The 27,721-nt window shown below is 43.7% G+C and overlaps 2 protein-coding genes across 4 annotated transcripts in view; one reads left to right on the forward strand and one right to left on the reverse strand.

Annotated features, from left to right (window-relative positions):
- Positions 1-219: 219 nt before the first annotated feature.
- On the forward strand, positions 220-4,066 carry COX6C (cytochrome c oxidase subunit 6C). The gene is made up of 4 exons (XM_073550456.1): positions 220-385; positions 2,954-3,083; positions 3,362-3,494; positions 3,907-4,066. Exons 2-3 carry the CDS (start codon positions 2,970-2,972, stop codon positions 3,479-3,481), a joined length of 234 nt encoding a protein of 77 aa, XP_073406557.1. The 5' UTR covers positions 220-385; positions 2,954-2,969; the 3' UTR covers positions 3,482-3,494; positions 3,907-4,066.
- An 8,131-nt stretch (positions 4,067-12,197) lies between these two features.
- The window catches only part of VPS13B (vacuolar protein sorting 13 homolog B), a 1,297,298-nt gene continuing 1,281,774 nt past the window's right edge, over positions 12,198-27,721 (reverse strand). For all 3 annotated transcript variants that reach the window (XM_073550458.1, XM_073550457.1, XM_073550459.1), the window contains exons 61-62: positions 17,458-17,707; positions 12,198-15,297 (exon numbers count right to left, since the gene is read on the reverse strand). In XM_073550458.1, the coding sequence (XP_073406559.1) occupies positions 15,049-15,297; positions 17,458-17,707 (499 nt within the window). In that variant the 3' untranslated portion in view covers positions 12,198-15,048. The remainder of the gene's footprint in view (positions 15,298-17,457; positions 17,708-27,721) is intronic.

Raw genomic sequence — 27,721 nt, forward strand, 5'->3', positions numbered from 1 at the left:
CACATGACTAGAATTTTTTGCCCTTTTCAGTTCATTATATGGACAAAAGACAACTTGTGTAAGGAAAAAAAAGCCACATAGGGCGGAGTAGAGGGAGGAGTAAGACAAAGGAGGGAAAAAGCAAAAATGACCCAATCAGGGAGGGGTTAAAAAGTCAGATGTGGGTGTGAATTTTTTATTTAGGGGTGAGGTCAGAGTTGGGCTGTGGCGCCCCCTGTAGAAGTCTCCTGTGCTGCAGGCACCACACGTCAGGCACGCGTCAGACTGCGCACTCGGAGCAGGTTTGTCCCTCCTCGGCACTTGTCCTAGTGGAAAAGGCGGAGCTATCTCTCTATTTCCGCCCGGTCTCGTCTCATTGAGGAAGGACACATCGCCCGCTGCGGAGGTGAGTGGTGACCGGACTGCGCTGTGCGCTCAGGCTGCCGGGGAGCGGCGGAATAGCGGTGCAGGGCATTAGTGACCGGCTGCGGGGAAGCGCGGTGTGTAGAGGCCTCTTGCTCCTCTGGTGACCTCTGCGGGGACAGGAGCGCCCGGGTGCCGCCATCTGCTGCTCCCTGGGATGTGTGCAGCCGCCCTCACACTCTCCCACCTCTGCTGCCCCTGTACGTGGCCGCGCTCCTGCCCTGGCACACTGACCAGCACAGACTTCCAGTCACCTCATGATGGCGGCAATGAACTGACACCGAGCAGAGCTGGAAACTGCAGAAGTTTTCATTCCCTTCTGATGTTCTGCAGAAATGAGGCCGGGGGTCTGCACGGTTATAGGGGCCCCGGGACGGGCAGGTGGGTGGGGTGTGAGTGGGGCCCCAGGGGTGAGGATGATGGTGGCAGCGGTGACCTGTGTAATGTCACGGAGGTCCTCTGGGGGACGCGCGCTTCACCCGGCCGCCCCCTGAGTGCGGGGAAGACGCGCGCTTCACCCGGCCGCCCCCTGAGTGCGGGGGGGACGCGCGCTTCACCCGGCCGCCCCCTGAGTGCGGGGAGGACGCGCGCTTCACCCGGCCGCCCCCTGAGTGCGGGGAAGACGCGCGCTTCACCCGGCCGCCCCCTGAGTGCGGGGAAGACGCGCGCTTCACCCGGCCGCCCCCTGAGTGCGGGGAAGACGCGCGCTTCACCCGGCCGCCCCCTGAGTGCGGGGAGGACGCGCGCTTCACCCGGCCGCCCCCTGAGTGCGGGGGGGACGCGCGCTTCACCCGGCCGCCCCCTGAGTGCGGGGAAGACGCGCGCTTCACCCGGCCGCCCCCTGAGTGCGGGGAAGACGCGCGCTTCACCCGGCCGCCCCCTGAGTGCGGGGAAGACGCGCGCTTCACCCGGCCGCCCCCTGAGTGCGGGGAAGACGCGCGCTTCACCCGGCCGCCCCCTGAGTGCGGGGAAGACGCGCGCTTCACCCGGCCGCCCCCTGAGTGCGGGGAAGACGCGCGCTTCACCCGGCCGCCCCCTGAGTGCGGGGAAGACGCGCGCTTCACCCGGCCGCCCCCTGAGTGCGGGGAAGACGCGCGCTTCACCCGGCCGCCCCCTGAGTGCGGGGAAGACGCGCGCTTCACCCGGCCGCCCCCTGAGTGCGGGTCCCTCCTATGTATGGGGGGGGGGGATGCATTTGGTCGCCCGGTTTTGCCCATTCATCAGTGACAGTGTGCAGGACTTGCTGGGTGATGTTGTCCAGATGGCCGTACTGTGGGTGCAGCTGCGTCAGATGATGGGGCACATGGGGGGAGGTCAATGGCTGACAGTGGAAGGTCGGTCTGTGATCCACACTGCTACGCTGCTCAGTGACCCCCATTCCCTTCTATAGGGGGTAACGCAACTCGCTCTGCTGTTCTCAGCCATGAATGACGCCATCTCATTCACCCTTCAGTGGCCTGTTTGGGATGTTAGAATGATGTCGCTCTGCAGATCTGGAGCGCATCTTTCCATAACCATAACCTCTTATTGCCTTTACCTGTCCTGTGGTTCTGAGATTGGGTTTTTTTTGTTTTTTACTCTTGTATTTCATATTAGTAAACTTGGGTTAAAACATATTATAAAGAGAAACTCAAACTTACACAATAAGGAAAAATCTGCAGTTTTCAAACCTGTGATGTGTCTGTCTTTAAAACAGTTATACCCCAAAATAATTAATAATTGAGGTTTGTTGCCAGCGCTTTTTATACCCCCAGATTGTTTGGATGCTTCTCTGTTAAGCAGTTGTTGCTCATGTATTTTTTATTTTTAGAAAAATTAATCTAGAGTGTTAAACGCTTGATCGATGCTCGCACCAACAGGTACCGCAGGGAACGGCTGATACCTGTGGGCAGTTTTTGATCCCATTGCCGTAACACATCATCATGGGGTAGGAAGGGGTTACGGTGGGTTTACACTGCCCAAATTTTGTAGCATGAAACGATCAGCGGTCGGTTAATAACCTGTTTACATGAGCAGACGGCCATAGCGAAGCGCACTAAGTGATCTGTAACAGACCGTTCAGTGCGCCTAGGCATCCATTGTTTTCTGCGGTATAGGCCATCTTTACACAGAATGTGTGTCTGTGGGGGGGGAATAATCTTTCGTGAAAACTATATTTCACTTCACCCGATGAATGGGCGCTTTGCTCGTTCTTTCGGTGATGGTCAGTTTACATTGCGGGATTATCGTGAATGAGTGATCCTGGGAACGCTCGCTCATGATCTTGCTAGGTGACTGTAGCTTTACTTAATATGGAGTCTTGGGGATACATGCTGAGTTCTACAATCCTCATATAAGTGAATAAGACCATCACTCGAATCTGCTACAATAAGACGTGTGTGCCTCTCGTGAATTACTAGATGTAAACTTGAATTTGCCGCTTGTATAAATGTCAGCACTTGTACATCTTTGCGTTAAGCATTCCTTGCCCTTGGTGATGACTTGCAGGATGCGCTATTCCATCCTGTACCTGCAGTTTGTTGTCATTCTCACTTTTGTGTTTCGTCTGCAGACTACAGAACCTCACCATGTCACAAGCTCTTCTTCCCAAGCCTCAGATGAGAGGCCTCCTGGGCAAGCGTCTGAGATTCCACATTATCGGCTCCTTTATCTTTTCACTAAGCGTTGTGGCACTGTACAAGGTAACCTTACTGCAAAATATGCTGAATCTAGTGTAGATGGGAGAAAACGGCACTATCCCTCCTGGTCGTCCCACTGTAGTCCTCGTGCAGTCAACTGTGTTGCGTCATATGCGACAGGCGTGTGCGGGCAGTATTGGCCTATGTATCACTGATCCCTCAAATGCTGAATTCTAGAATCTTGTTGGGTGTTGCCCAGAAGCAAGGCCCTTATACAACACTTGGTTATGTGGAGATTGATTGCATGTAACATATGGCTTCTCTGATGGCATTGTGTTTAGTTTGGTGTTGCTGAACCAAGGAAAAAGGCGTATGCCGATTTCTACAAGAACTACGATGCAGTGAAGGAGTTTGAGGCAATGAGGGATGCAGGAGTCTTCCAGGGGGTGAGCCCCAAATGAGACCGAACTTCAGGTGAGTTTACAGGAAACTCCAGCCATCGGCTGCTTCATTAGCTAAGCTTTAGTCACACATCAGTCTGTGTAGGCAAAACCAGGATTGTCTCCAAAACACAGGACAGGTGTCCATCTTTCAGTTATAGCTTTTCTCTAAGTTCTGCTCCTCCTTTTGGCATAAATGTTCTGACATGTGAACAAGCCCTTAGACGGGACGCGTGACTATGCCTGGGTTCACTGCAGAAAATTGCCACCGCAAAGGCTGAAATAGAAAAAAATCTGGCAATTATACGTGTAATATGCAGAACTCAGTTAATTTTTATTTATTTTGACTTTTGCAATTCCATATGGAGAAAAGAGAACCTGCGTCAGCTTAGAGGGTTTCAGCAACACGAATAGTCTCCATTAATAATGATTTTTCTTTCTTCTAGGAGGATCCATCGCTCTGGTAACTATTCTCCCTCTGTCTGGAGTCTGTGCTGGCCATACTTGATGTAACACGATTCAGATACCAGTGATAATGATGAATGACACTGGGCTGGTTTTTACAATTCTCTGTAAATGTGCTTAAATATATCAATTCTACCTGGATCTGTGTCATGTGTAAATCTGTAATGGGATGCAGAGCAGTTCTGGCCGCCACAACGTTCCCTCACCTTGCACTGATCTTTCCCTTCCACCTGCTGAGCATTTCAGACTTCTTTCCAAGATTTCATGAAAATTTGCTTATTTCTGCAGATGCACCAGCAATCTGCCCAGATATTTTCCCCACTCTGTATGACCAGGACTGCAGAATCCCACATCGCATGTTTAGGGATTTTGATGCATATTCTAAATGCGTGTGACTGTGGGCCTTACACGTGTGATGACTGATGTACAGATGTCTGAACTGTGCAGTGCTTCTAATTTGCAAGTGAAGGCATCGGCTGTTTATAACCTTCCACAGATCGAAGCCTATTCTGGTTTTCTTATTTCTATCATCAGTGAATCACATAACCCTGTACAATTCCTGAAGAGCTGTCTACGCTGCCCTCTGGTGGCTCGCTGCTGGAATTAACAACCTGGTTATTGCAGGAGACATTTGGAAATAACCACTGGATTCATTTTTCCGTCAATTAAAGGAAACCAGCCATGTGATTTGCACCGCCCTATCCAAATGCCTTAAGGGATTATTCTTACTTCCAATGAAATTGGACGAATGCAATCCGATTAAAAATCAGAGTGCACTTGGACCAATGTTGCTCTATCATTGTGTTCATCTTTTTTTTTTTTTTTTTTTTTTTTTTTTTTTTTGTTCCTAACCCACCCTCCCCCTCTCCAGCTCTGATCAGATCATGATCGGACTGGAAAAAAATTGCAGCGTGGGTGCGAGAAAAAAAAATTGTACTTCACTCGGACCATGCTGTCAAGAGTCTAAATACCCTGGCAGAATTCTTGCTTTCTCTTTCTTGGCCTTTTTTCAGAGAATATGAATGATGACATGAAAACTTTTTCTCCACTCATGGTTAGTGGTCGGGTGAAGCCATTTAGTGTCAACCTACTGTGTTTTCTCTTTTTAAATCATAATGACAACCCAAAACATCCAAATGACCTTGATCAAAAGTTCACATACCTCATTAATACCGTGTATTGCCCCCTCTAACATCAATGACAGCTTGACGTCTTTTGTGGTAGTTGTGGATGAGGCTCTTTACTTTCGCAGATAAGGCTGCCCACTCTTCTTGGCAAAAAGCCTCCAGTTCCTGTAAATTCCTGGGCTGTCTAGCATGAACTGCGCACTTGAGATCTCCCCAGAGTGGTTCAATGATATTGAGATCAGGAGACTGAGATGGCGACTCCAGAACCTTCACTTTGTTCTGCTGTAGCCAAGGACAGATCGACTTGGCCTTGTGTTTTGGATCGTTGTCATGTTGGAACGTCCAAGTACGTCCCATGCGCAGCTTCCAGGTGGATGAGTGCAAATTTGCCTCCAGCATTTGCTGATAACATGCTGCATTCAACTTTGACCTAGTTTTCCTGTTCCGTTGTAGCTCACACATCCCCAAAACATCAGTGATCCAACTCCGTGCTTTACAGTAGGAATGATGTTTCTTTCATCATTGGCCTTGTTGACCTCTCTCCAAATGTAATGTTTATGGTTGTGGCCGGAAAGTTCAATTTTGGGCTCATAACTCCAAATTACCTTGTTCCAGAAGTTTTGAGGCCTGTCTGTGCTGTTTTGTGTATTGTAGGTGAGATACTTTATAGCATTTGCGCAGTAATGACTTTCTTCTGGCGACTCGACCATACAGCCAATTTTTCTTCAAGTGCATATTGAAACAGCTACACTGCTAGTTTTCAGAGAGTCCAGTATTTCAGCTGATGTTTGTGGGTTTTTCTTTGCATCCCAAACAATTTTTTCCTGGCAGTTGTGGATGACATTTTGTTGGTCTTCCTGATTGTGGTTATGTTTTTACAGAGCCCCTGATTTTCCATTTGTTAATCACAGTTTGAACACTGCTTACTGGCATTATCAATTCCTTTTCTTTTTGTATCCCTTTCCTGTCTTATACAGGTCAACTACCTTTTTCTCCTGTAGATCCGTTAACAGTTCTTTTACTTTCCCCATGACTCACAATCCAGAAACGTCAGTGGCTGAATGAAAGGTGCAAGAGTCTGTCTGGATCCCAGAAACTCATTCAGCTTTTATGCACACACAGATTACAAGCGAACAGGTCACAGGTGAGGATGTTCCCTTTAGTAGCCATTCAAACCCATTTGTGTCAACTTCTGTGCATGTTATCAGGCCCAAATCACCAGGGTATGTAAACTTTTGATCAGGGTCATTTGGATGTTTTGGGTTGTCATTATGATTTAAAAAGACAAAACATAGTAGTTTGACAATAAATGGCTTCACCTAACCATTAATGGAGAAGTTTTGGTGTCATCATTCATGACACCACCATGGCAAGCTCTTTGTCATCTTTACCGGGACTAAAAACACAAGTAGAGTTTTAAAGGCCTCTCCCACCCACATCCTTCAGTGGTTTTCTTGTCCCTGTAAGGAGGGATGCACGGAGAGAGTGCAGCGCTTACCACAGGGCTCGGGGATTGTGCAGCTCAGCTTCTCCTACTCCCTGTCAAGAAGCGCCAAGCTGACACTCCCCGAATGGGAGTTCCCTCTGCTTCAGCAACCGGGCGAGCTCCTGGGTAGTCTCCGACCTGTAATGTACAGCCTCCTTCAGGTACACACGCGGAATGTGGGACAAGTGTACATCCGGTGGTGTCATGGTCACACCAGCATCTGACCTCTGGTGGCTTGTGTCCCATGGTGGAATGCAGCATACTGCAGACAGGTAATATAAAGATCATCTATCTCGGCAGGCTCTCGCTTCATACGATGGCAATGGAGGAAGCTGGCTGAGAGCAAGACTGCATGGTGCATGTGTCTGTACAAATCTCACTGGTGCTGCAGGATCCTGATTGTGCTTCCCGTTTTAAGACAATTAGGATAAGGGAATCCCGGCCACGGCACTCCCTACCTGTAAAAACTCGGGCAAGGCCACTATGAAGTCCAAGCAGTAATTACCAGAGACTTTTGGGAAGTTTTATGTAAAGGCTGCACAACCAAGATTGTTAGGGATGAGCAATCATCCTTTCTTGCAGAGATGTTGTCTATGATAAGAGAAGAGGTCCAGGCCTCCATCTCAAACCTCACCCCACTCCAGGCTACCAACTCGGGCCCTAGTCCCTTATCTCTATGTTGGGAAATGGAGCTGAGCTCAGAAGAGGAAGCTCAGTTCTTTGGCTCAGAGGTGGAGGATGAAGTGGTTGCAGAAAGTCCAAATGGAGGAAAGAGATTTTTTTTTTTTTTTTAACCTCTGAAGACACTGATGAGCTGATTCAGGCAGTCAGGAGTAGAGATGAGCGAATATGTTCGGGTCCCTTCTTATTTGGCAAGTTGTAGCCTTCTTCACCGCTCACTTCCTAAAACTAAATATAGACAAAACCGAACTCATCATCTTTCCTCCATCCCACGTATCTTCCCTACCCGATCTATTATCACACCTGAAATCTGCCTCAGAGTAACTCAACTCTGCCCTGTCCTTCAAACCACACGTCCAAACTCTTGCCACCTCCAGCTCAAAAATATTTACAGAATCCATCCTTTCCGCAGCCCTCAATCTACTAAAACTCTTGTGCATGCCTTCATCTCCCGTCTTGATTACTGCAACACCCTCCTCTGTAGCCTCCCCGCCAACTCTCTTGCACTCAACTCTGCTGCCCGAATAATCAACCTCTCTCCACCCGTTTCTCCCTTCTGCAAATCCCTCCACTGGCTCACAATTCCCCAACGAATCCAGTTCAAACTACTAACACTGACCTACAAAGGCATCCACAACCTGTCCCATCCCTATAACTTCCCCTCACCTAATCTTCGATCCTCCAAAGACCTCCTACTCTCCTCCACACTTACTTGTTCCTCACACAACCGCCTCCAAGATTTCTCTCGAATATCCCCCATCCTGTGGAATTCCATGCCTCAACACGTCCGATTATCCATCACCATCGGATCCTTCAGACGGAACCTGAAAACCCATCTTTTCAGGAAAGCTTAGAGCCTGCAATAACCATTCTGCTGCCTCACTACCACCAGAGCTGCTGCACCCTTGACCTTTTGTCTCTTCCCCCACTATCCTATAGAATGTAAGTCCACAAGGACAGGGTCCTCTCCCCTCTGTACCAGTCTGTCATTGTAAATTTGTTTACTGTAAATGATAGCTATAACTTTATATGTAACCCCCTTATGTACAGCACCATGGAAGTAATGGTGCTATATAAATAAATAAGCAGCTGCTGCAGGAACCCGGATACCTGAAGCTCTCTGATAATCAGGTGTCCGACGCTGCATGTGTTGTTGCTGTGTAACAAGCACCACACATGCATGGAGAGTCTGTTTGTTGGGCTCTCCATGCATGTGTTGTGGCTCGGAACAGCTGATTATCGGAGCGCTCCAGTTAGCCGGGATCCCGATGCAGCTTCTTCGGCAAGCCTGCCGAATAAGGAGGGACCCGAACATATAAGCTCATCTGTAGTCAGGAGCACAATACAGGTGTAAGAAGCCCCAAGATCATGGTCTATCCAGGACAGGATGTATGGGGGTCTCAGATCCCAGAAACAGCGAGTGTTCCCAGTGAACAGTCTTATCCAGGCGATGATCCTGGAGGAATGGGAAGACGCAGAGAAATGTGTGGTAATACCCCAGGACTTCAGGATGCGATTGTTCTTTGAACTTGAGGATATAATGACATTCATCAAGGTTCAGTCTTCCACCTCGAGCCGAAGAGACTCCATCTGTCAGCTTGAATCCTGAAAGGAACATTTTAAAGGACCAGGGTCTGTCTGACCAAGTCATATCTACGATCCAGGCCAGTAGGAAGATGGTTACCTGTGCAGTTTATTCCTCGATCATCGATTGGCATGTCAACCGTGGGGTCTAGATTTATCAGTGCAGAGGTTGAGACCTACTTACTATAAGGCGATCTGTGCCCCTTTGGGATTTAAACTTGGTTCTTAACGCCCTTTGTAAGACCCCTTACGTGCCCATAGAACACAAATATATCCAGACTCGCCTTAAAAACAGCATTCTTAGTGGCCATTACCTTTGCTCAATGGTAGGGGAGATCCAGGCCCTGTCCATCCGTAGCTCCAGATTCTGGATGACCAGATAGCTCTTAATTAGACCCGACTTTTCTGCCCAAGGTAGTGTCTGTCCAGAACCTAAACCAGGAGATAATGCTACCCTCCTTCTGTGAACATCTGGAAAATCAAAAGGAATCCCTCTTTAATGCTCTTGATGTTAGGCAGGTGGTCATCAGAGGCCATGTGCAGTTGGAGACAGGTTTCCAATTTGTTCAGTACGAGGGCAAGAATAGGGGGAAGAAAGCTTCCAAGGCCACTGTAGCAAGGTTGGCAATTTCCCTGACATATAGTTCAGAGGGGATTTCCCCACCAGAAAAGTTGAAGGCTCCCTTGATTTTTATAGGGACCTGTGCAGTTTTGAAGTGATTTTGGGGATCCTATATATTGGAAACCCCCCAAAAGTTATACTATTTTAAAAACATCACCCTCAATGTTTTCAAAACTGCTTTCAGGTAGTTCATGAACTCTTCAGGTGATTTTTAGAAATTGACAGGAATGAAGAAATGTATTAACCGTTTTGATAACTTCTGAGGAGGCCCGCTACAGCTGGCAGACTATAAGGCCTTTGTTTGGCCTTGAATTCCCATAGCAAGCATCAGAACCACACAATCAAGATCTCAGGGTGCCGATGGGGTTAAAGAGGGAGGCCCCGCCCTTTCATTTAGATGCTCTAGTCACTATTGACAGCAGCATCTATGGTGTTAACTGGCCATGGTCGGTGCCAACAGTAATCGCGGCTGATGTGGCAAGTAGAGTTGAGCGACTTTGGTCGGATCGGGTTTTGTGAAACCCGAATGAAACAAAATTTGAGTCGGATGAAACTGGTCCGACTAGGGCAAAAAAAAAGTCGAGTTTCGTCTGAAACCCAACCCCAATGCAAGTCAATGGGGAATGTCATCCGCTCAATGCTGACTTTTGTTTCCCATTGACTTGCATTGGGGTCGGGTTTCGGACGAAACTCTGACTCTTTTTTGCCCTAGTTGGACCAGTTTCATTTGGGTTTCACGAAACCCGATCCGACCAAAGTCGCTCAACTCTAGTGGCAAGTTGTCAGTTATAGCGTAGTGTATTGTCACCCGTCGGGAGATGCCAATCTCTTATATTGCAGGTCAATAAAGACGTGTTGGTGGTCATTAATGGGTTAAGACTCCTTAATTTTCAGCTGCCATGCTGCACTAAGTGCCCCCCTATCAGGGACTGATGTACATTTCTGCTGTAGCATAAATTATTAGTTTGTTGTGCTCCCTCTGGGTGAAGGTCTACCCAATTTATAGAAAAAGTTTGCTTGAAAATTTTAAGTGTCCAGGGAATTTTACAGCAGAGAACTGGCAAAAGTTACTTGGTGAATTGGGGTCTTTATATTAATCAGTTCCTTAGGAGGCAGGGGAGATTGACTTTTGCAACTGAATGGTTTGCTGATTTTCACATGTTGGGGGAAGTGAATTCGAGGTTGAAATGGTGATATTGGACTCTTATGATTTTTTCCCCATAATTGTGTAGATATCTAGGAACATCTTGCTATTTGGAGAGTTGTGGAGCAGGGAAGTCAGTGGCTGCTGTTTTTTTGCCTCAGCTACTTACAGGATCTACTGCAGTACTTCAGTCGTGGCCAAAAGTTTTGAGACAGACACAAATCTTTGGTTTTCAGAATTTTTTGCTTTGGTGTTTTTAGATCTTATCTTAGGCTACTTTCACACTAGCGTTTTTTAGCGCTGCCCATCGTGCGCAATAGAAACGCATGCAAAAAACGCATCATGTGTTTTGTATGCGTTTGCTTATTTTATGCGCATGCATTTTAACCAGTTTCTAGCCATGTTAATTCTTAAAACGCATGCGGTTTTAAACGCAGGCGTGCGCATGTATGCCAGCGTTCCCATACACTAATGTGATTTTTTTTTTTTGCGCATTCCGTGTGCATTAGTTTTTTTGACAGGTTGGACGCACAAAAAATGCAATAGGGTGCGTCCGGCGCGCACTACAAAAAAAGCATGCTCACAAAAACGCGTGCAAGCGCTAGACCATGCGCACCCATGTTAAAGATAGGGGCTCAGGACGCATGTACGTGCATGATGCGCTGCGCTAAAAAATGCTAGTGTGAATCCAGCATTAGTCTGACGTTTCTGGTTACAATAATCAGCATTTCATGAGTTTTTACACTTTTATTGACTAATCAAGTTTCTGCAAAGACTCCATATTTGCAGTGTGTGTGTTCCTTATTTTTAAGACTTCTGCACTTTGTCCTGGCAGCAGTTTATCAGCTTCTGGGCCAAATTCTGACTGATTAGACAAGAATGGGTCATCAGTACATTCTAGTTTATTATTTCTGGGTTTTTGTTTGTCTTGCTTTGTGAGGATTGACCACAGGTTCTCAATGGGATCGAGATCTGGGGAATTTCCTAGCCGTGGAACCAGAATTTCAGTGTTTTGTTCACTGAGCCACTTTAGACTACACAAAGTGTTACCCGTCATGCTGAGAAAAGCCTAGTTCATCACCACATCGCTTCCGATTCATTGGGAGAAGTTTTCTGTTTGGTCTGAGTGCAATGCGGTTTATACACTAGTGTGAATGAACCCTTAGGGTATGTGCACACGCTGCGTATTCCGCTGCGTTTCCGCAGCGTTTTTGGCCGCTGCGGACCCGCTGCAGTTTTAGCTGCGGTGTACAGTACCATTCAAATGAATGGTAAAAAAAAAAACGCTGTGTAGACGTGGCAGAAAAATCCGCGTGGATTTGCTGCGGTTTTGAAACCGCAGAAAGTGACATGTCAATTCTTTCTGCAGAATCCGCAGCGTCTGCACACACCCTTAGTCTTTCTTTTTCAGCACCCACTGTCTGAAACTCATTACTTGAATCAATCCAAGAAATATCATCCAAACTTGAGACACCCCTGTTGAGTTTGGCGTTTAAAGACAATCCCTTCGCCCGCTACATCGGCCATTATACCAAACTGATAAACTTACTCCAAATTCATTGTGAGAAAAGTACAATACAGATGTTTGCTCTCAGTCTACAAGTCACAGAAATCACACAGGCCACGTATCACTTTTAATATCACTTTATTATTCTTGAAATATAGATATTTAGTAATTTACACACAGGTTCAGTTCTATGAAACAGTTCATAAAAAGATTTATTTTCAATCCTAAAAGCCTATTTAGAGATCATCTTATAACTGTGCTACATTCACGTAGCAGAGACTGAGCAGGCGCTAAGATGTTATTGGCATCGCACATGTGGCCGCAGAGTCAAAAGTGTGAACAGCTGGGAGATATTAAGTGAAATGGAAGATACAGGTATGTAAAGTGCAATAGGGTGCTCCTGGAGGCTGCAAAGGCGTCACTTATATGTACCGTAAGCAGACAGTAACAATGTGGGAAAATAATTGTTACGACCACCATGTATAGTTCCTACAAAAACCATGGAGTCAACGTCCACCAATATAGAGTAAAATAAAAAAAATATTGTATCAATACAAGGCATAAATCAATATAACTAAAGTCAAAAGAAAACCGGTTCAGAAATATACCAGGGTAAGAGAATAATGTGCCCCGCTATCATAATGTCATTCACAGATGATTATACCGGTGTCATGTGCACACATTATATATGGACGGTGCTACAGTGATTGTCTTTTCACCTATGACTTGATGGCACTATGCACTGTGTGTTATGACAATCATGGATATATTATGTTAGCGAGGCACATTATTCTCTTACCCTGGTCTATTTCTGGTGATGTGCTGTCCTATACATCTGAGCCCTTTTTCTTTTTATGATTTTTTTATTATTTATTACTTGCATTGATACAATCATTTTTAAAAAAAAAAAAATTTCTACATTGCCATGGTTTTTGTAAGAAGCATATATTCTGGGAGTGCCCTTAGGGATGACATGTTGTGGCCATTGATACTCTATAATGTTATTGGTTCAGTTGATTTTGATTCTGACCACCAAGATATGTAAAGCGATGTAGTGCGGATGCTTCATGTGTCATGAGCGCCTCAATTTATGACTCACTACATGGAAAGACAGTACGAACAGTCCTCATAGTGGTCAAAACTGACCATTTCCGCTAACGTTCATCTCAAATCTTACCTTAGGGATGAGCTCTGATAGGAAGAGACGGGTTGGTCCTGAATACACTAATACCAATATCACTAGACTTTTTTTTTTTTTTAAGAAAATGGCCATGTTCTTTAGATGGAAAGTCTATTTTGGCAATGAAATGTCTGGACCCCCGTGACTGCCTATAGAAATGAGGCACTTTTTGATGAAGCTGTGTATCTACTAATAAGACTAATATCCCTTCCCTCCCAAAAAAAACTAGAGATAAAATTTCTTAATGTACTTTCATAATAAACTGGAAATATTTAGCAATCTTTATTCCTCACTTACAATAAGTCGGTGTTTGTAGCATCCATCATAAGTAAATAGGCGGTCACCGCTCGGCTATATGCAGTTTTATAACATTACTCATACATAATCCTGGTGGTCTCAGTAATGTCAGAAGGGGTTGCAGAATGACAAGGGACTTGGACACAGTCACATAAGTGTCTCACATTTCCTGGGGATGTTGTAAGCCCAATTTTGGTAGTCAAGCAGCATCTGCACCAATCAGGTTCCCTACAAGCTCCTGGAGGTGTCACTAATTACTGGTACTTAGTGGCAGAAGCCGGACTTTCCTTTATGTGTAAGTAGCAGAAGTCTTAATCACAATATGTCTTTAAGGTGTTTTACGATTTCAGGAAAGGACCCCAAATGCTAATCTAACAGAACAGGTACTCACCCTCCTCCGGTCAAGTGCCTGCTTCGCCACTGCTGCGCCGGTTTTAGCTACAGAGGTGACGTCATGTCACCGCTGTAGCCAATCACTGATCTCAGCGGCTATGCCACAGTAGACAGTATGAGCTGCTAAGTGAATGGCTACAGCGGTAATGCCTGCTGTCGGAGTGAATTCTCCTCTGTGGCTAAAACAATGAAAGCCGGGCCGCAGCAGGAAGCCAGCGCTGGACACGAGGTAGGTCTAGTCCTTCTGATTGTTATTTTACAGTGTCTGGGGTCTGCTTTCCTGAAAATAGAAAACCATTTTAAAAGAAAAAGTTGACAATTCGTAGAGAGAGTTGGAGTCTCCGCACTGTAATATCCACTTGCCAAACTCCAATATGGAGACATTTCTAGATAAGGAGTCATTGAAATCAGTTCTGCTTTGTACAGGATGTTCCGGAATCAGGTCATTGGCTGAAATCACAGAGAAGCAAAAGTAGCACCGACGCTTCATCGTGATCGATGCAAATAGGCTCAACCAATACATCTAGGACATGGAAGAATACATTTTGGTACAAAAAAAAAAAAAAGGTCGACCCTAAAAGTCCAGTAGTGAGGACCTCCAGGAACTGTACACCTATCTGTGAATGACGGAGACTGCCATGCCGGCTTTACTGGCAATCTATATGAAATACACCTATGACAGAACATGCCCACCGAGCCCAGATCTTGTGGTTGGAAGGAAAAAAAAAAACGATCATCAAAAAGCACTGAGTGCCCATCTTGAGTTTTGGCCTATTTAGGAGGGATTTATTAGCAATCTAATGCATAAATGTCTCATGTCTGACTGTATAAAATTGCTGGTCATGGCTGAGAGCCACACAACGCCGGACACCATCACTTACATAGCAGCTTTAAAGAAAACCTATCAGGCCCTTTATGCTCCCATCAGAGCGGGTTATAAGTTTCCTTTCAATAAAAGTATCACATATAAGAACTGAACACATCAGATATCATTTCCAATGACGATTGTCAGATTATAATCTGGTGGGGTCTCGTGCTAATAAATAAAGGTTTTGGCAGTGGCTTCAGTTATGACTGATCAGCACCATGACGTGGAGACCACTCAGTAGAATCCTCGCTGCAGAGCCTTATTCTTCACCATCTTGAATTTGCTAGTGAACACTCTGGCGAATGCGGCCTCCACCAGGAACTGGTAAGTCTTTATGTTGGACGTCGGGGGCTCTGCGGCTACGACTTGGGTGGCGATGTTTAGGGAAGACTGGCTAGGGATCAGGTGAGGAGAACTTTTTGCCACGTAGTCCACCAGTCGGCTGTACTGCTGTTCAGAGAGCCGCTCCCTGGTCCCATCACACTGTAAGAAGAGATCACATTTTCATTTCTACATTTAAAGGATCTTTATGAAGCGCCTATAGAATTGGAGATGCTGTCTGTTTCATTGTTGGGGATCGGACCCCAGGACCTTTGCATCCACCAAGCCTCAGCACAGTGCTCCCTCTATTCCCTGCACAAAACCAGTTGTGGCTGTGCCTGGTGCTGCATGTAAGCCTTCGTTACTTTAATGGGGGCCGAGCAATAGTACTGGGAAGATCCACAGCTGTATGTGCTGCGCATGAGGAATCAGTGATGCTCCTTGAATCTCACAATCGGCTTCATGCAACTGAGCTAAGGGTAGGCCTTGATGTTAAAATCCAGGAAATCCACATAAGTGACCAGATACTGGGAACATGTATGAAAACTAAGAAAAAAAACATTCTAAAGAATAACCATCGTTTTATTTCATAAATCAATTGTACACATGAAAGTAAGAAACTCTGTAATATATCTTGTCAGAGAGATCTGCTTCTTTCACGGTCAGTGAAGATATGGGAGAAATCTGCAATATCTGTATTCAGTAAAGGCAGGTATTCACATTACTGAGATAAAGGCTAAGTTCACACGTTGCAAAACTCCCGTGGAAGTTACCGCGAGAATTCTGGAATTCCATTCCGCAGGAAAATTGCATTTTAAATTCCCGCGATTTTCCCGCAGAAAAACTAGCGTTTTGCAGGCGTAATTAGCTTGCAGAATGCTAGCGGTTTCCAAGCGATCTGTAGCATCGCTTGGAGAACTGATTGACAGGTTGGTCACACTCGTCAAACATTGTGTTTGACGAGTGTGACCAACTTTTTACTATTGAGGCCGCCTATGCAGCATCAGTAGTAAAAAGATCTAATGTTAAAAATAATTAAAAAAAAATCGTGTTATATTCACCTTCCGAAGTCCCGCGCAGCGTCCCCAGGTCTCCACGATGCTCCGACAGGTTCCGTTCCCAGTGATGCATTGCGGTAATGACCTTTGATGACGTCGCGGTCTCGCGAGACCGCTACAGCATCGCGAGACAGCGACGTCAGCAAAGGTCATCGTAATGCATTACTGGGAACGGGAGCTGCCGCGTGTATTGCTGAAGCCTGGGGACGCTGCGCGGGACGACGGAAGGTTAATATAACCCGATTTTTTTATTTTAATTCTATTTTTTACAGGGATATGGAACCCACAGACCGGAGGACAGTCTCCTCTCCTCCGGGCCGTGGGTACCATCCGCAAATGTTCTGCTTACTTTTCGCATGGTGGGCACAGCCACATGTGGAAAGTAAGCAGAATAATGCATTCCTATGGGTGCGGAATCGCAGCGATTTAGCAAATTAATAAGCATTCTGCGGATTTTTCCGCGATGCGTTTCCGCCGCGGGAAAATCGGCAGCATTAGCACAGCATTGCGGAATCTCATAGGAATGCATGGGATGCTGTTTTTTGTGTTTTCGTGGTAAAAACCGCCGCAAAAAAAACTGAACGTGTGAACGCAGCCAAAATGTTACAGACAGTTGTTGTACGTTCTCTTTAATTAACAGTTACAGTTCTCCATAGATCTTTATAAGCACCAACTGCCATCTCCATAATGGGAAAGTCTGTATTCATGGAAGGCACATTTTACCCGAGAACTGAAAATGATTGATGAGGAGGAGGAAGAAGCAGCAGTCGTCTGACTATATATATTACAAAGTTTCTTATTTTCATGGATTTAAAAAATATTAAGAAAACCTCAGTTCCTCTTTGAGTAACACAAGTCACTTCCTGTACTTTTTATACTCATGGATTTTCCATCACAATTTTAATCAATTGACCAGCGGTGCAGATTTTCCATCCACAGCAATGCAGAGAGTGACGCCCCCATATCACTGTGGGACACACCCACAGGTAACATATAACGGGTTGTTGAGACCCAGAAGATGGCGGTCCCCAATGTCAGTACGAACGGCCCGAGTCACAGACACTGGTGCAGAGTAGCTCAACTAGGTGGGCAACATGATGCTTGCGCCAAGAAAAAAAAGAATGAGGTCAAATATTCCAAGTCTCAAATTATCGTGTGTAAGCAATATCAATATGTCCGACCACCAGGACAAGGCCGTTTCCTCTACACTGCTCATCAAAACTAAAGCCCAAGGGGGCAAAAGCCGAGGGTCACTGCCACTTACTTCCAGCTCACTGGAGACTGACTGCTGCTTGAGTTGCAGGAGGAGACAGTTCTCGGACCGGCGGTCCTCCATACAGTCTATTTCGGTGACGGGGAAGGCTTGTTGCTGGGTGTCCTCACTGATACTGACCACAAAGAGAACCTCCGACGTGAGCAGCAAGCAGCCCGCATACTCCTGTCCTGAGCCGCTGACGATCACTACGTCCAAAGCCATGTGCAGCTCCGGTCTTCCCAACGACTGGAGCATTTTCCTGCAGAAGAGAAGAAATTTACATCAGTCGTGAGAAAAACTAAGTACACCCACTTACAACTGTATGGATAAAAAAGCCTCGTCCTTAGAAGGTCTTAGATTTAGGCAAATACAACTTCAGATGAAAAACTGAGGACCAATCCCATCTGGTCATTATTTAATAAAAACTAGGCCAAAATAGAGAAGCAGTTTAGAAAAATTCAGTACACCCCATGAATCTGTGGCTTGTAGAAACAACTTTAGCAGCAATAACTTGAAGTAATCATTTTCTTCTGTATGATTATCGGTCGCTCACATTGTTCTGAAGGAACTTTGGCTACTCTTCTTTACAACATTGCTTAAGTATATTGAGGTTTGTGGGCGTTCATGTATTTAGTTCTCTTAAAGAAGTGTTCCCATCTCCAAGATCCTACCCCAATATGTAGTAAGTGTAATAGTATTAGAAAATCCCTCCAACTAGAAATGTAGTATAGTTCTTCTGATTAGCTATGTTTTTTACCCCATGTGCAGGGCATTGCAGAACCTTAGGTATCAGGTTACAATCACTCAATGTAACAGCTGTCAGTGGTCGTAACCATGGATACCTGATCTACTGCAACTCTACTACATTTCTAATTTGAGCTTTTTGCTAGAATTATTATTACTACACCCACTATCATTGGGATGGGATATCGGAGATGGGAATAACCCTATAAGTTCCCACCATAGAATTTCAATTGGGTTCTAGTATGGACTGTGACTTGGCCATTTTATTACCTCAATTTTTTTTTTCAGCCATTCTGATGAACATTTGCTGATGGGATTGGGATCATTGTCCTGTTGCTTATCCCATCTTTGGCCAAGCTATAGCTTTTGGATAGATGGCTTCACATTTGGCTGTAGAATATTTTGGTATACAAAGGAGTTCACGTTCGACTCAATGAGTGCAAGGTGCCCAGGTCCTGTGGCTTTAAAACAAGCCCAAATCATCACCCCTCCACCACCATGCTGGACGATTGCTGTGTTTGTTTAGTTTTTTGCCAACCATCTCCAATTTTGTTTCTTCTGTCCAAATCACTTTTTTTTTTATTTGTTCAGATGCAGCTTTGAAAACTTTAGCCATACTGCCTTGATATTTTTAAAAAGCGACAAACCTTCCACCAAACAAGCCATACTTGTTCAGTCTTTTTCTAATTATACTGTCATAAACTGGAACATTTAACTAACTTGCTAGCTGAGGCCTTTAGAGTCTGAGCTGTAGCTCTTGGTTTTGTTTTGTTTTTTTAACTTCTCATTGCACGATCTGGATTGGAGTTGAATTTGCTGGGATGTCCACTCCTGTGAAGTTTGTCAATTTTTTTTTAATGTTTTCCACTTGTGAATAATCTTTGTCACAGTAGTATGACGGACTCCACATTGATGGAAATGGCCTAATACTGCTTCCCACATTGAACAACAGCAATAATTGCTTCTCTTAGATCATTGTTGTTGTCTTTCCTCCTTAGCACTGCATTAAGGGGAACATGTCATATAATTTGTGCCCAAACCACAGACAATGTGAATCCAAGCCTGGATACATGACTGCAACCACATATATTTTAGCCCAAAACACTCTGGCATTTCAGGGAAAATAAAGTTCTTACAGCTGACCGGGGACCATAGACGGAGAAAAGAGTAGTCCAACAGCGTCCCTGGCCGTCTTTAGTCTGTGCCACTTTAGGGTGATTGACAGGTATCTTGCCATGGGACAAACGAATCAATCAAGTGGAGCGGCGCTAATGAGAATCTGTCAATGGGGTGTCAGGAGCATGAATCGCCCGACAGGTTCCCTTTTTACACACCTTAATGCTCCAAACAAGAAAATTTAAAAAAATAATGACCCTCTTAGTTCCGATGGAACAAGTAACAGTATATTAATGGTTTCACACACTTCTGCATTCTGGCCTTGTTTTTGGTAAATAATGACAAAGTTTAACTCTCAGTACCAAAGGCATTTTTATTATGTCCTGACACATAAAACCTTTGTACCCTAGTAGGTTGTACTTAGTTTTTAGCATGACTATTTATCGGTAAAGTAATGGAAGAGCCATGTTTGGATTAATATTTTTTTTTTGCTTTCTACAATACAGCAGCCTCATGTTTAGATGAGATCAGTCTGAGAAGATTCCTCGTGTTGTACATGGACTATGAGAACACTTACAGTTGTGCTCAAAAGTTTACATACCCCGGAAGAATTTTTTGCTTTCTTGGCCTTTTTTCAGAGAATATGAATGATAACACCAAAACTTTTTCTCCACTCATGGTTAGTGGTTGGGTGAAGACATTTATTGTCAAACTACTGTGTTTTATTATTTTAAATCATAATGACAACCAAAACATCCAAATGACCCTGATCAAAAGTTCACATACCCCATTTCTTAATACCGTGTGTATTGCCCCCTCTAACATCAATGACAGCTTGAAGTCTTTTGTGGTAGTTGTGGATGAGGTTCTTTATTTTCTCAGATGGTAAAGCTGCCCACTCTTCTTGGCAAAAATCCTCCAGTTCCAGTAATTTCCTGGGCTGCCTAGCATGAACTGCTCGCTTGAGATCTCACCAGAGTGGCTCAATGATATTAAGGTCAGGAGACTGAGATGGTCACTCCAGAACCTTCACTTTGTTCTGCTGTAGCCAAGGACAGGTCGACTTGGCCTTGTGTTTTGGATTGTTGTCATCTTGGAATGTCCAAGTAAGTCCCATGCGCAGCTTCCGGGCTGATGAATGCAAATTTGCCTCCATTATTTGCTGATAATGTGCTGCATTCATCTTTCCTTCACCTTTGACCAAGTTTCCTGTGCTTTTGTAGCTCACACATCCCCAAAACATCAGCGTTCTACCTCCATGCTTTACAATAGGAATGGTGTTCCTTTCATCATAGGCCTTGTTGACCTCTCTCCAAATGTAACATTTATGGCTGTGGCCAAAAAGTTCAATTTTGGGCTCATCACTCCAAATTACCTTGTTACAGAAGCTTTGAGGCGTGTCTCTGTGCTGTTTTGCATATTGTAGGTGAGGTATTTGTGGCATTTGCGCAGTAATGGCTTTCTTCTGGCGATTTGACCATGCAGCCCATTTTTCTTCAAGTGCCTCCTTATTGTGCATCTTGAAACAGCCACACCACTAGTTTTCAAACAGTCCCTTATTTCAACTTATGTTATTTGTAAGATTTTCTTTGCATCCCGAACAATTTTCCTGGCAGTTGTGGGCAAAATTTTTGTTGGTCTACGTGACCGTGGTTTTGTTTTTACAGAGCCCCTGATTTTCCAATTGTTAGTCTCATTTTGAACGCTGCTGACTGGCATTATCAATTCCTTGGATATCTTTTTGTATCCTTTTCCTGTTTTATACAGATCAACTACCTTTTCCCATAAACCCGTTGACAATTCTTTTACTTTCCCCATGACTCACAATCTAGAAATGTCAGTGGCTGGATGAAAGATGCAAGAGTCTGTCTGGATCCCAGAAACTCACACAGTTTTTATGTGCACACACTGATTATAAGCAAACAGGTCACAGATGAGGATGTTACCTTTAGTAGCCATTCAAAACCATTTGTGTTAACTTATGTGCATGTTATCAGGCCAAAATCACCAGGGTATGTGAACTTTCGATCAGGGTCATTTGGATGTTTTGGGTTGTCATTACGAATTAAAAAGAGAAAACACAGTAGTTTGACAATAAATGGCTTCTCCCAACCACTAACCATGAGTGGAGAAAAAGTTTTGGTGTCATCATTCATATTTTCAGAAAAAAGGCCAAGAAAGCAAAAATTCTGCCGGGGTATGTAAACTTTTTCACTCAACTGCTTACCAGCCTTTTACAGTTGTATACGTCTATCACATACTGATGTAAGATCGTCAAACATATTAGTCATTTGATGGTTTGGACGTAAGCCCTGACAGAGCCACTATCACAGTAACATAGTTATTAAGGTTGAAGGGAGACTTTAAGTCCATCTAGTTCAACCCATATCCTGTCCTAACTTGCCCTAACATGTTGATCCAGAGGAAGGCAAAAAAAACCCCATGTGGCAAACAGTAAGCTTCACATTGGGGAAAAAAATTCCTTCCCGACTCCACATACGGCAATCAGACTAGCTCCCTGGATCAACGCAATATTAAGGAAACTAGTGTATATACCCTGTAATATTATACTTTTCAAGGCATCCAGTCCCTTCTTAAATTTTAGTAGGGAATCACTCATTACAACATCATATGGCAGAGAGTTCCATATTCTCACTGCTCTTACAGTAAAGAATCCGCGTCTGTGAGTATGCTTAAACCTTCTTTCCTCCAGATGTAGAGGATGCCCCCTTGTCCCCGTCACAGGTCTAAGAGTAAAAGATCATTAGAAAGGTCTTTGTATTGTCCCCGCATATATTTATACATTGTAATAAGATCACCCCTAAGCCTTCGATTTTCCAAACTAAATAACCCCAGGTGTAATAACCTGTCTTGGTACTGCAGACCCCCCCAGTTCCTTAATAACCCTGGTCGCTCTTCTCTGCACCCGCTCCAGTTCAGCTATGTCTTTCTTATACACCGGAGACCAGAACTGTACACAGTATTCTAAGTGTGGTCGCACTAGTGACTTATATAGAGGTAAAATTATGTTCTCCTCATGAGCATCTATGCCTCTTTTAATGCATCCCAATATTTTATTTGCCTTTGCAGCAGCTGCCTGACACTGGCCACGAAATGTGAGTTTGTCGTCCACCCATACACCCAGGTCTTTTTCAGTGACAGTTTTGCCCCGCGTTTTACAATTAAGCACATAATTATACATCTTGTTTGTTCTACCCAAGTGCATGACCTTACATTTATCCCCATTAAAGCTCATTTGCCATCAGCCCAAGCTTCTAGTTTACATAAATCCTCCTGTAATATAAAATTGTCCTCCTCTGTATTGATTACCCTGCAGAGTTTAGTGTCATCTGCAAATATTGAAATTCTACTCTCTATGCCCCCTACAAGGTCATTAATAAATATGTTAAAAAGAAGCGGGCCCAAAACTGACCCCTGTGGTACCCCACTGCTAACCGTGACCCAGTCCGAGTGTGCTCCATTAATAACCACCCTTTGTTTCCTATCCCTGAGCCAGCTCTTAACCCACCTACACATATTTTCCCCTATCCCCATTGTTCTCATTTTATGTATCAACCTTTTGTGTGGCACCGTATCAAAAGCTTTTGAAAAGTCCATGTACACCACGTCCACTGCATTCCCTTGGTCCAGTCCGGAACTTACCTCTTCATAAAAGCTTATCAGATTAGTCTGACAGGAACGGTCCCTTGTAAACCCATGTTGATATTGGGTGATGAGGTTATTCTTCTCCAGATACTCCAGTATAGTATCTCTTAGAAAACCCTCCAGGATTTTACCCACATTTGAGGTTAAACTTACTGGCCTATAATTTCCAAGTTCAGTTTTTGTCCCCTTTTTGAATATTGGCACCACATTTGCTATACGCCAGTCCTGTGGTACAGACCCTGTTATTATGGAATCTTTAAAGATTAAAAATAGTGGTCTATCTATGACTGTGCTTAATTCCTGCAGTACTCGGGGGTGTATCCCATCCGGGCCCGGGGATTTGTCAATTTTAGTGATTTTTAGACGCCGCCGTACTTCCTGCTGGGTTAATCAGGTGACATTTAACGGAGAATTTTTATCCCTGATCATGTTATCCGTCATGGGATTTTCTTGTGTAAATACTGTTGAAAAAAAGTCATTTAGCATATTGGCTTTTTCCTCATCCACCATTTCACCCAGACTATTTTTAAGGGGACCAACACTATCATTTTTTAGTTTCTTACTATTTATGTAGTTAAAGAATATTTTGGGATTATTTTTACTTTCTCTGGCAATGAGTCTCTCTGTCTCAATCTTTGCTGCCTTGATTTGCCTTTTACAGAATGTATTTAATCTTCTGTATTTAGTTAATGCCTCATCACTACCTACTTGCTTTATTTCTCTAAATGCTTTATTTTTATCTCTTATTGCGCCCCTTACAGCTCTATTTAGCCATAGTGGTTTCCTCCTATTTCTCGCATGTTTATTCCCATACGGTATATATTGTGCACAGCTCCTATTCAGGATGCTAATAAACGTCTCCCATTTTCTTGGTGTATTTTTATGTCTCAGGATATCGTCCCAGTTAATTGCACCAAGATCATCTCTCATCCGTTGGAAATTTGCCTTCCTGAAGTTTAGTGTCCTTGTAACCCCTCTACTACACATCTTAGAATCATAGAATCATAGAATCATAGAGTTGGAAGGGACCTCCTGGGCCATCTGGTCCAACCCCCTGCTCAAAGCAGGATTCGCTAAATCATCCCAGTCAGATGTCTGTCCAGCCTCTGTTTGAAGGCTTCCATTGAAGGAGAACTCACCACTTCTCGTGGCAGCCTGTTCCACTCATTGATCACTCTAACTGTCAAAAAGTTTTTTCTAATATCTAATCTGTCTCCCCTCCCATTCAGTTTCATCCCATTGCTTCTAGTCTTTGTGCAAATGAGAATAAAGTTGATCCTTCTACAATGTGACAGCCCTTTAGATATTTGTAGACAGCAATTAAGTCTCCTCTCAGTCTTCTCTTTTGCAAACTAAACATTCCCAAATCCTGCAACCTTTCCTCATAAGACAGGGTTTGCAGACCGGTCACCATTCTGGTCGCTCTTTTCTGAACTTGCTCCAGTTTGTTGATGTCTTTTTTAAAATGTGGTGCCCAAAACTGGACACAATATTCCAGATGAGGTCTGACCAAAGAGGAGTAGAGGGAAATAATGACTTCACGTGATCTAGACTGTATGTTTCTGTTAATACATCCTAGAACTGCATTTGCCTTTTTTGCTGCTGCATCACACTGTTGACTCATATTCAGTCTGTGATCTATTAGTATACCCAAGTCTTTTTCACATGTGCTGTCACTTAGCCCTATTCCTCCCATTCTATATATGCTTTTTTCATTTTTATTGCCCAGATGTAGTACTTTGCATTTCTCCCTGTTAAAAACCATTCTGTTAGTTACTGCCCACTTCTCCAGTTTATTTAAATCTTTTTGAATCCTCTCTCTCTCTTCTCTAGTATTAGCTATCCCTCCTAGCTTTGTGTCATCAGCAAATTTAATCAGTTTACCCTCAATTCCTTCATCTAAATCGTTGATAAAGATGTTGAACAATACAGGGCCCAGGACAGAGCCCTGTTGTACCCCACTTGAGACATTCTTCCAACTGGATGTGCAGCCATTTACGACCACTCTTTGGGTCCGATCACTAAGCCAGTTATGAATCCACCTAACAGTTGCCTTGTCCATTCCATACTTAGTCATTTTTTCAATAAGGATTGTATGAGAGACTTTGTCAAATGCTTTGCTGAAGTCAAGATATACTATATCTACAGCATTTCCTTGATCCACCCAATCAGTGATACCGTCATAGAAGGAAATTAAGTTAGTCTGACATGACTTATTAGTTACAAACCCATGCTGACTCTGTTTGATCACTTCATTCTTATCCAGGCATTGACTTACATGTTGTTTAATAATTTGTTCAAAGATCTTTCCTGGTATAGAAGTCAGACTCACCGGCCTATAGTTGCCTGGGTCCACCTTCTTCCCCTTTTTGAAGATAGGAACAACATTTGCTCTTCTCCAGTCTTCTGGCACTTCTCCTGTTCTCCAAGAATTTTCAAAGATTATGGAGAGTGGTTCAGAAATTTCTTCTGCTATCTCCTTCAGTACTCTGGGGTGTAATTCATCTAGACCTGGAGACTTGAATTCATTTAGGTTAGCTAAGTGTTTCCTCTCTATCTTTCTGTTTATAGATATCCTGGATTCTTCTATTCCCTTAATAGGACAGTGAATAACAGTTGGTGTTACATTTCCTTTCTGAGAGAAAACAGATGCAAAATAGGAATTTAAAAGTTCAGCCTTCTCAACATCCTGTCTTACCATTTCATCATTTTCATCCTGTAAAAATCCTATAGCATCTTTGACTTTTCTTTTACTTTTGACATATCCCCAAAATCCTTTATTATTGCTTTTGACATCTCTTGCAAGCCTCAATTCATTTTCAGCTTTAGCTAATCTGATTTGTGCCCTGCAGATTCTGCAGACAGCATTATATTCTTCTTTAGATATGCCTCCCTCTTTCCATTTTATAAACATTTTTTTCTTCCTTTTTAGCATGTGCTTAAGTTCTGTGTTCACCCATCCTGGTTTCCTTAAATGCTTCCTATTCTTCCCTCTTTTCGGAATTGTTAACAACTGTGCTTTGAGAATTTCATTTTTCAAGATTTCCCATCCTTCCTGGACATTTTTGTCTTTAAGGATATCCAGCCATTGGATCCCTCCAATTATCTTTCTGAATCCCTTAAAATCTGCCTTTCTGAAATCTAACCTTGACGTCTGAGTCTTCACAGGTCTTCCGCCTCTAGTTATCCAAAATTCTAAAATAGCATGGTCGCTACCTCCTAGGGTTCCAGCCACTTTTACCTCCTCAACCATTTCCTCCCTGTTTATAAGGATTAGATCCAAGGTAGCAGTTCCCCTTGTTTTCTCCCCTACCTTTTGGAAGATAAAGTTGTCAGCAAGAGAGGATAAGAATTTCCTTGACCTGTTAGTTTTGCCTGAGAGAGATTCCCAACAAATGTCTGGATAGTTGAAATCTCCCATGACAACTATGTCATATTTTTTGGAGAACTTGGCCATTTGATGCATAAAGAGTTCATCCATATCTTCAGCTTGCACAGGCGGCCTGTAGTAAATGCCTACAATGGTGTCCTTTCCATTGTTCTGTCCTTGTATTCTTACCCAAACAGTTTCCACAGAACTCCCAGTCTCTGAAGCTTCAATCTCTGTGCAGATATATGCGTTTCTAACATACAATGCAACACCCCCTCCTCGTTTATCAAGTCTGTTTCTTGCAAATAAGTTGTATCCTTCTAGTCTTGTATTCCAATCATGTGTATCGTCCCACCAAGTTTCAGTGATTCCAATGACATCATATTTCTTTTCCTGTGTTAGTAGTTCCAATTCTCCTTGTTTGTTGCCCATGCTTTGTGCATTAGTATAGAAACATTTTAGTTTGTGATTGGTTTCTCTTTCTCCAATATTGTTATTAATTAGATTCTTTCGTCTTTGTTCTTCCTTTCCACTTCTATTAGCAGAGTTCTCAATAGCATTTGTCAGGTGTATGGCTTTTTCTGGTCTTTTGCTTCCCTTCCCATCTTATTAAAGGATACATGAAAACTTATTAATTTGTGGAAATTACTATGTAAATCCAGCCTAAAACTTGACTCTTAGTCCTCCATACACATGAAAAAACGGAAACATTTCGACCTTTATGGTCTCTGTGAAGCTTGACACATTTACTGTATGTCTTTTCACCTGTATGGAGGAATCTTTCTTTTTTCTACTGTTGCAATTCCCCTGGGAAGCTTTGTCATTGTTCCATAATGCCTGCCTACCAAGGAATGTGTCACTGACCACCTGGTTAAATCAGGTATTTATATTAATTGTACTGATATAACATTGCAGTTTTCACACTGGAGATTTTCTAGACTCATAAGTTCTCCTTTCAGGAAATCCACATGCACATTAGTAGCAATAGACTGACTATTTTGTGCTGAAGAATCTAATGAGTGTGTGCAAAGGGATGGGGAGCTGTTACTGGACCGTACAGTGGATCCTGTGTTTTCAGCTGTGTATCAGGATAGTTACCTTTCATTGAATACTGTCTGTGATGATAATGAGACTTCTGAAAAGTATTCTGTAAATAACCAGGAGTCTGAGTCTAAAATAGTCTGAAGTGGCCAGTGTGAAAATTTGCAGGATTTCAACGTTTTTATTTAAAGCAGATTATGATATGAAAAAAGGAAAATATTATTTAAAAATAAATGTAACAAAGTCCTTATTTATACAATAGGTCACTTTTTCCCTTTAAGCATCAGATTTCCTGATATAATGTAGGGTCGCCCTCCATTTTAAAGGGTCTTACCT

Source organism: Dendrobates tinctorius, unplaced genomic scaffold, assembly GCF_039654945.1.
Source record: "Dendrobates tinctorius isolate UK_male_01 unplaced genomic scaffold, ASM3965494v1 ptg000165l, whole genome shotgun sequence".
NCBI classification, from domain to species: domain Eukaryota; kingdom Metazoa; phylum Chordata; class Amphibia; order Anura; family Dendrobatidae; genus Dendrobates; species Dendrobates tinctorius.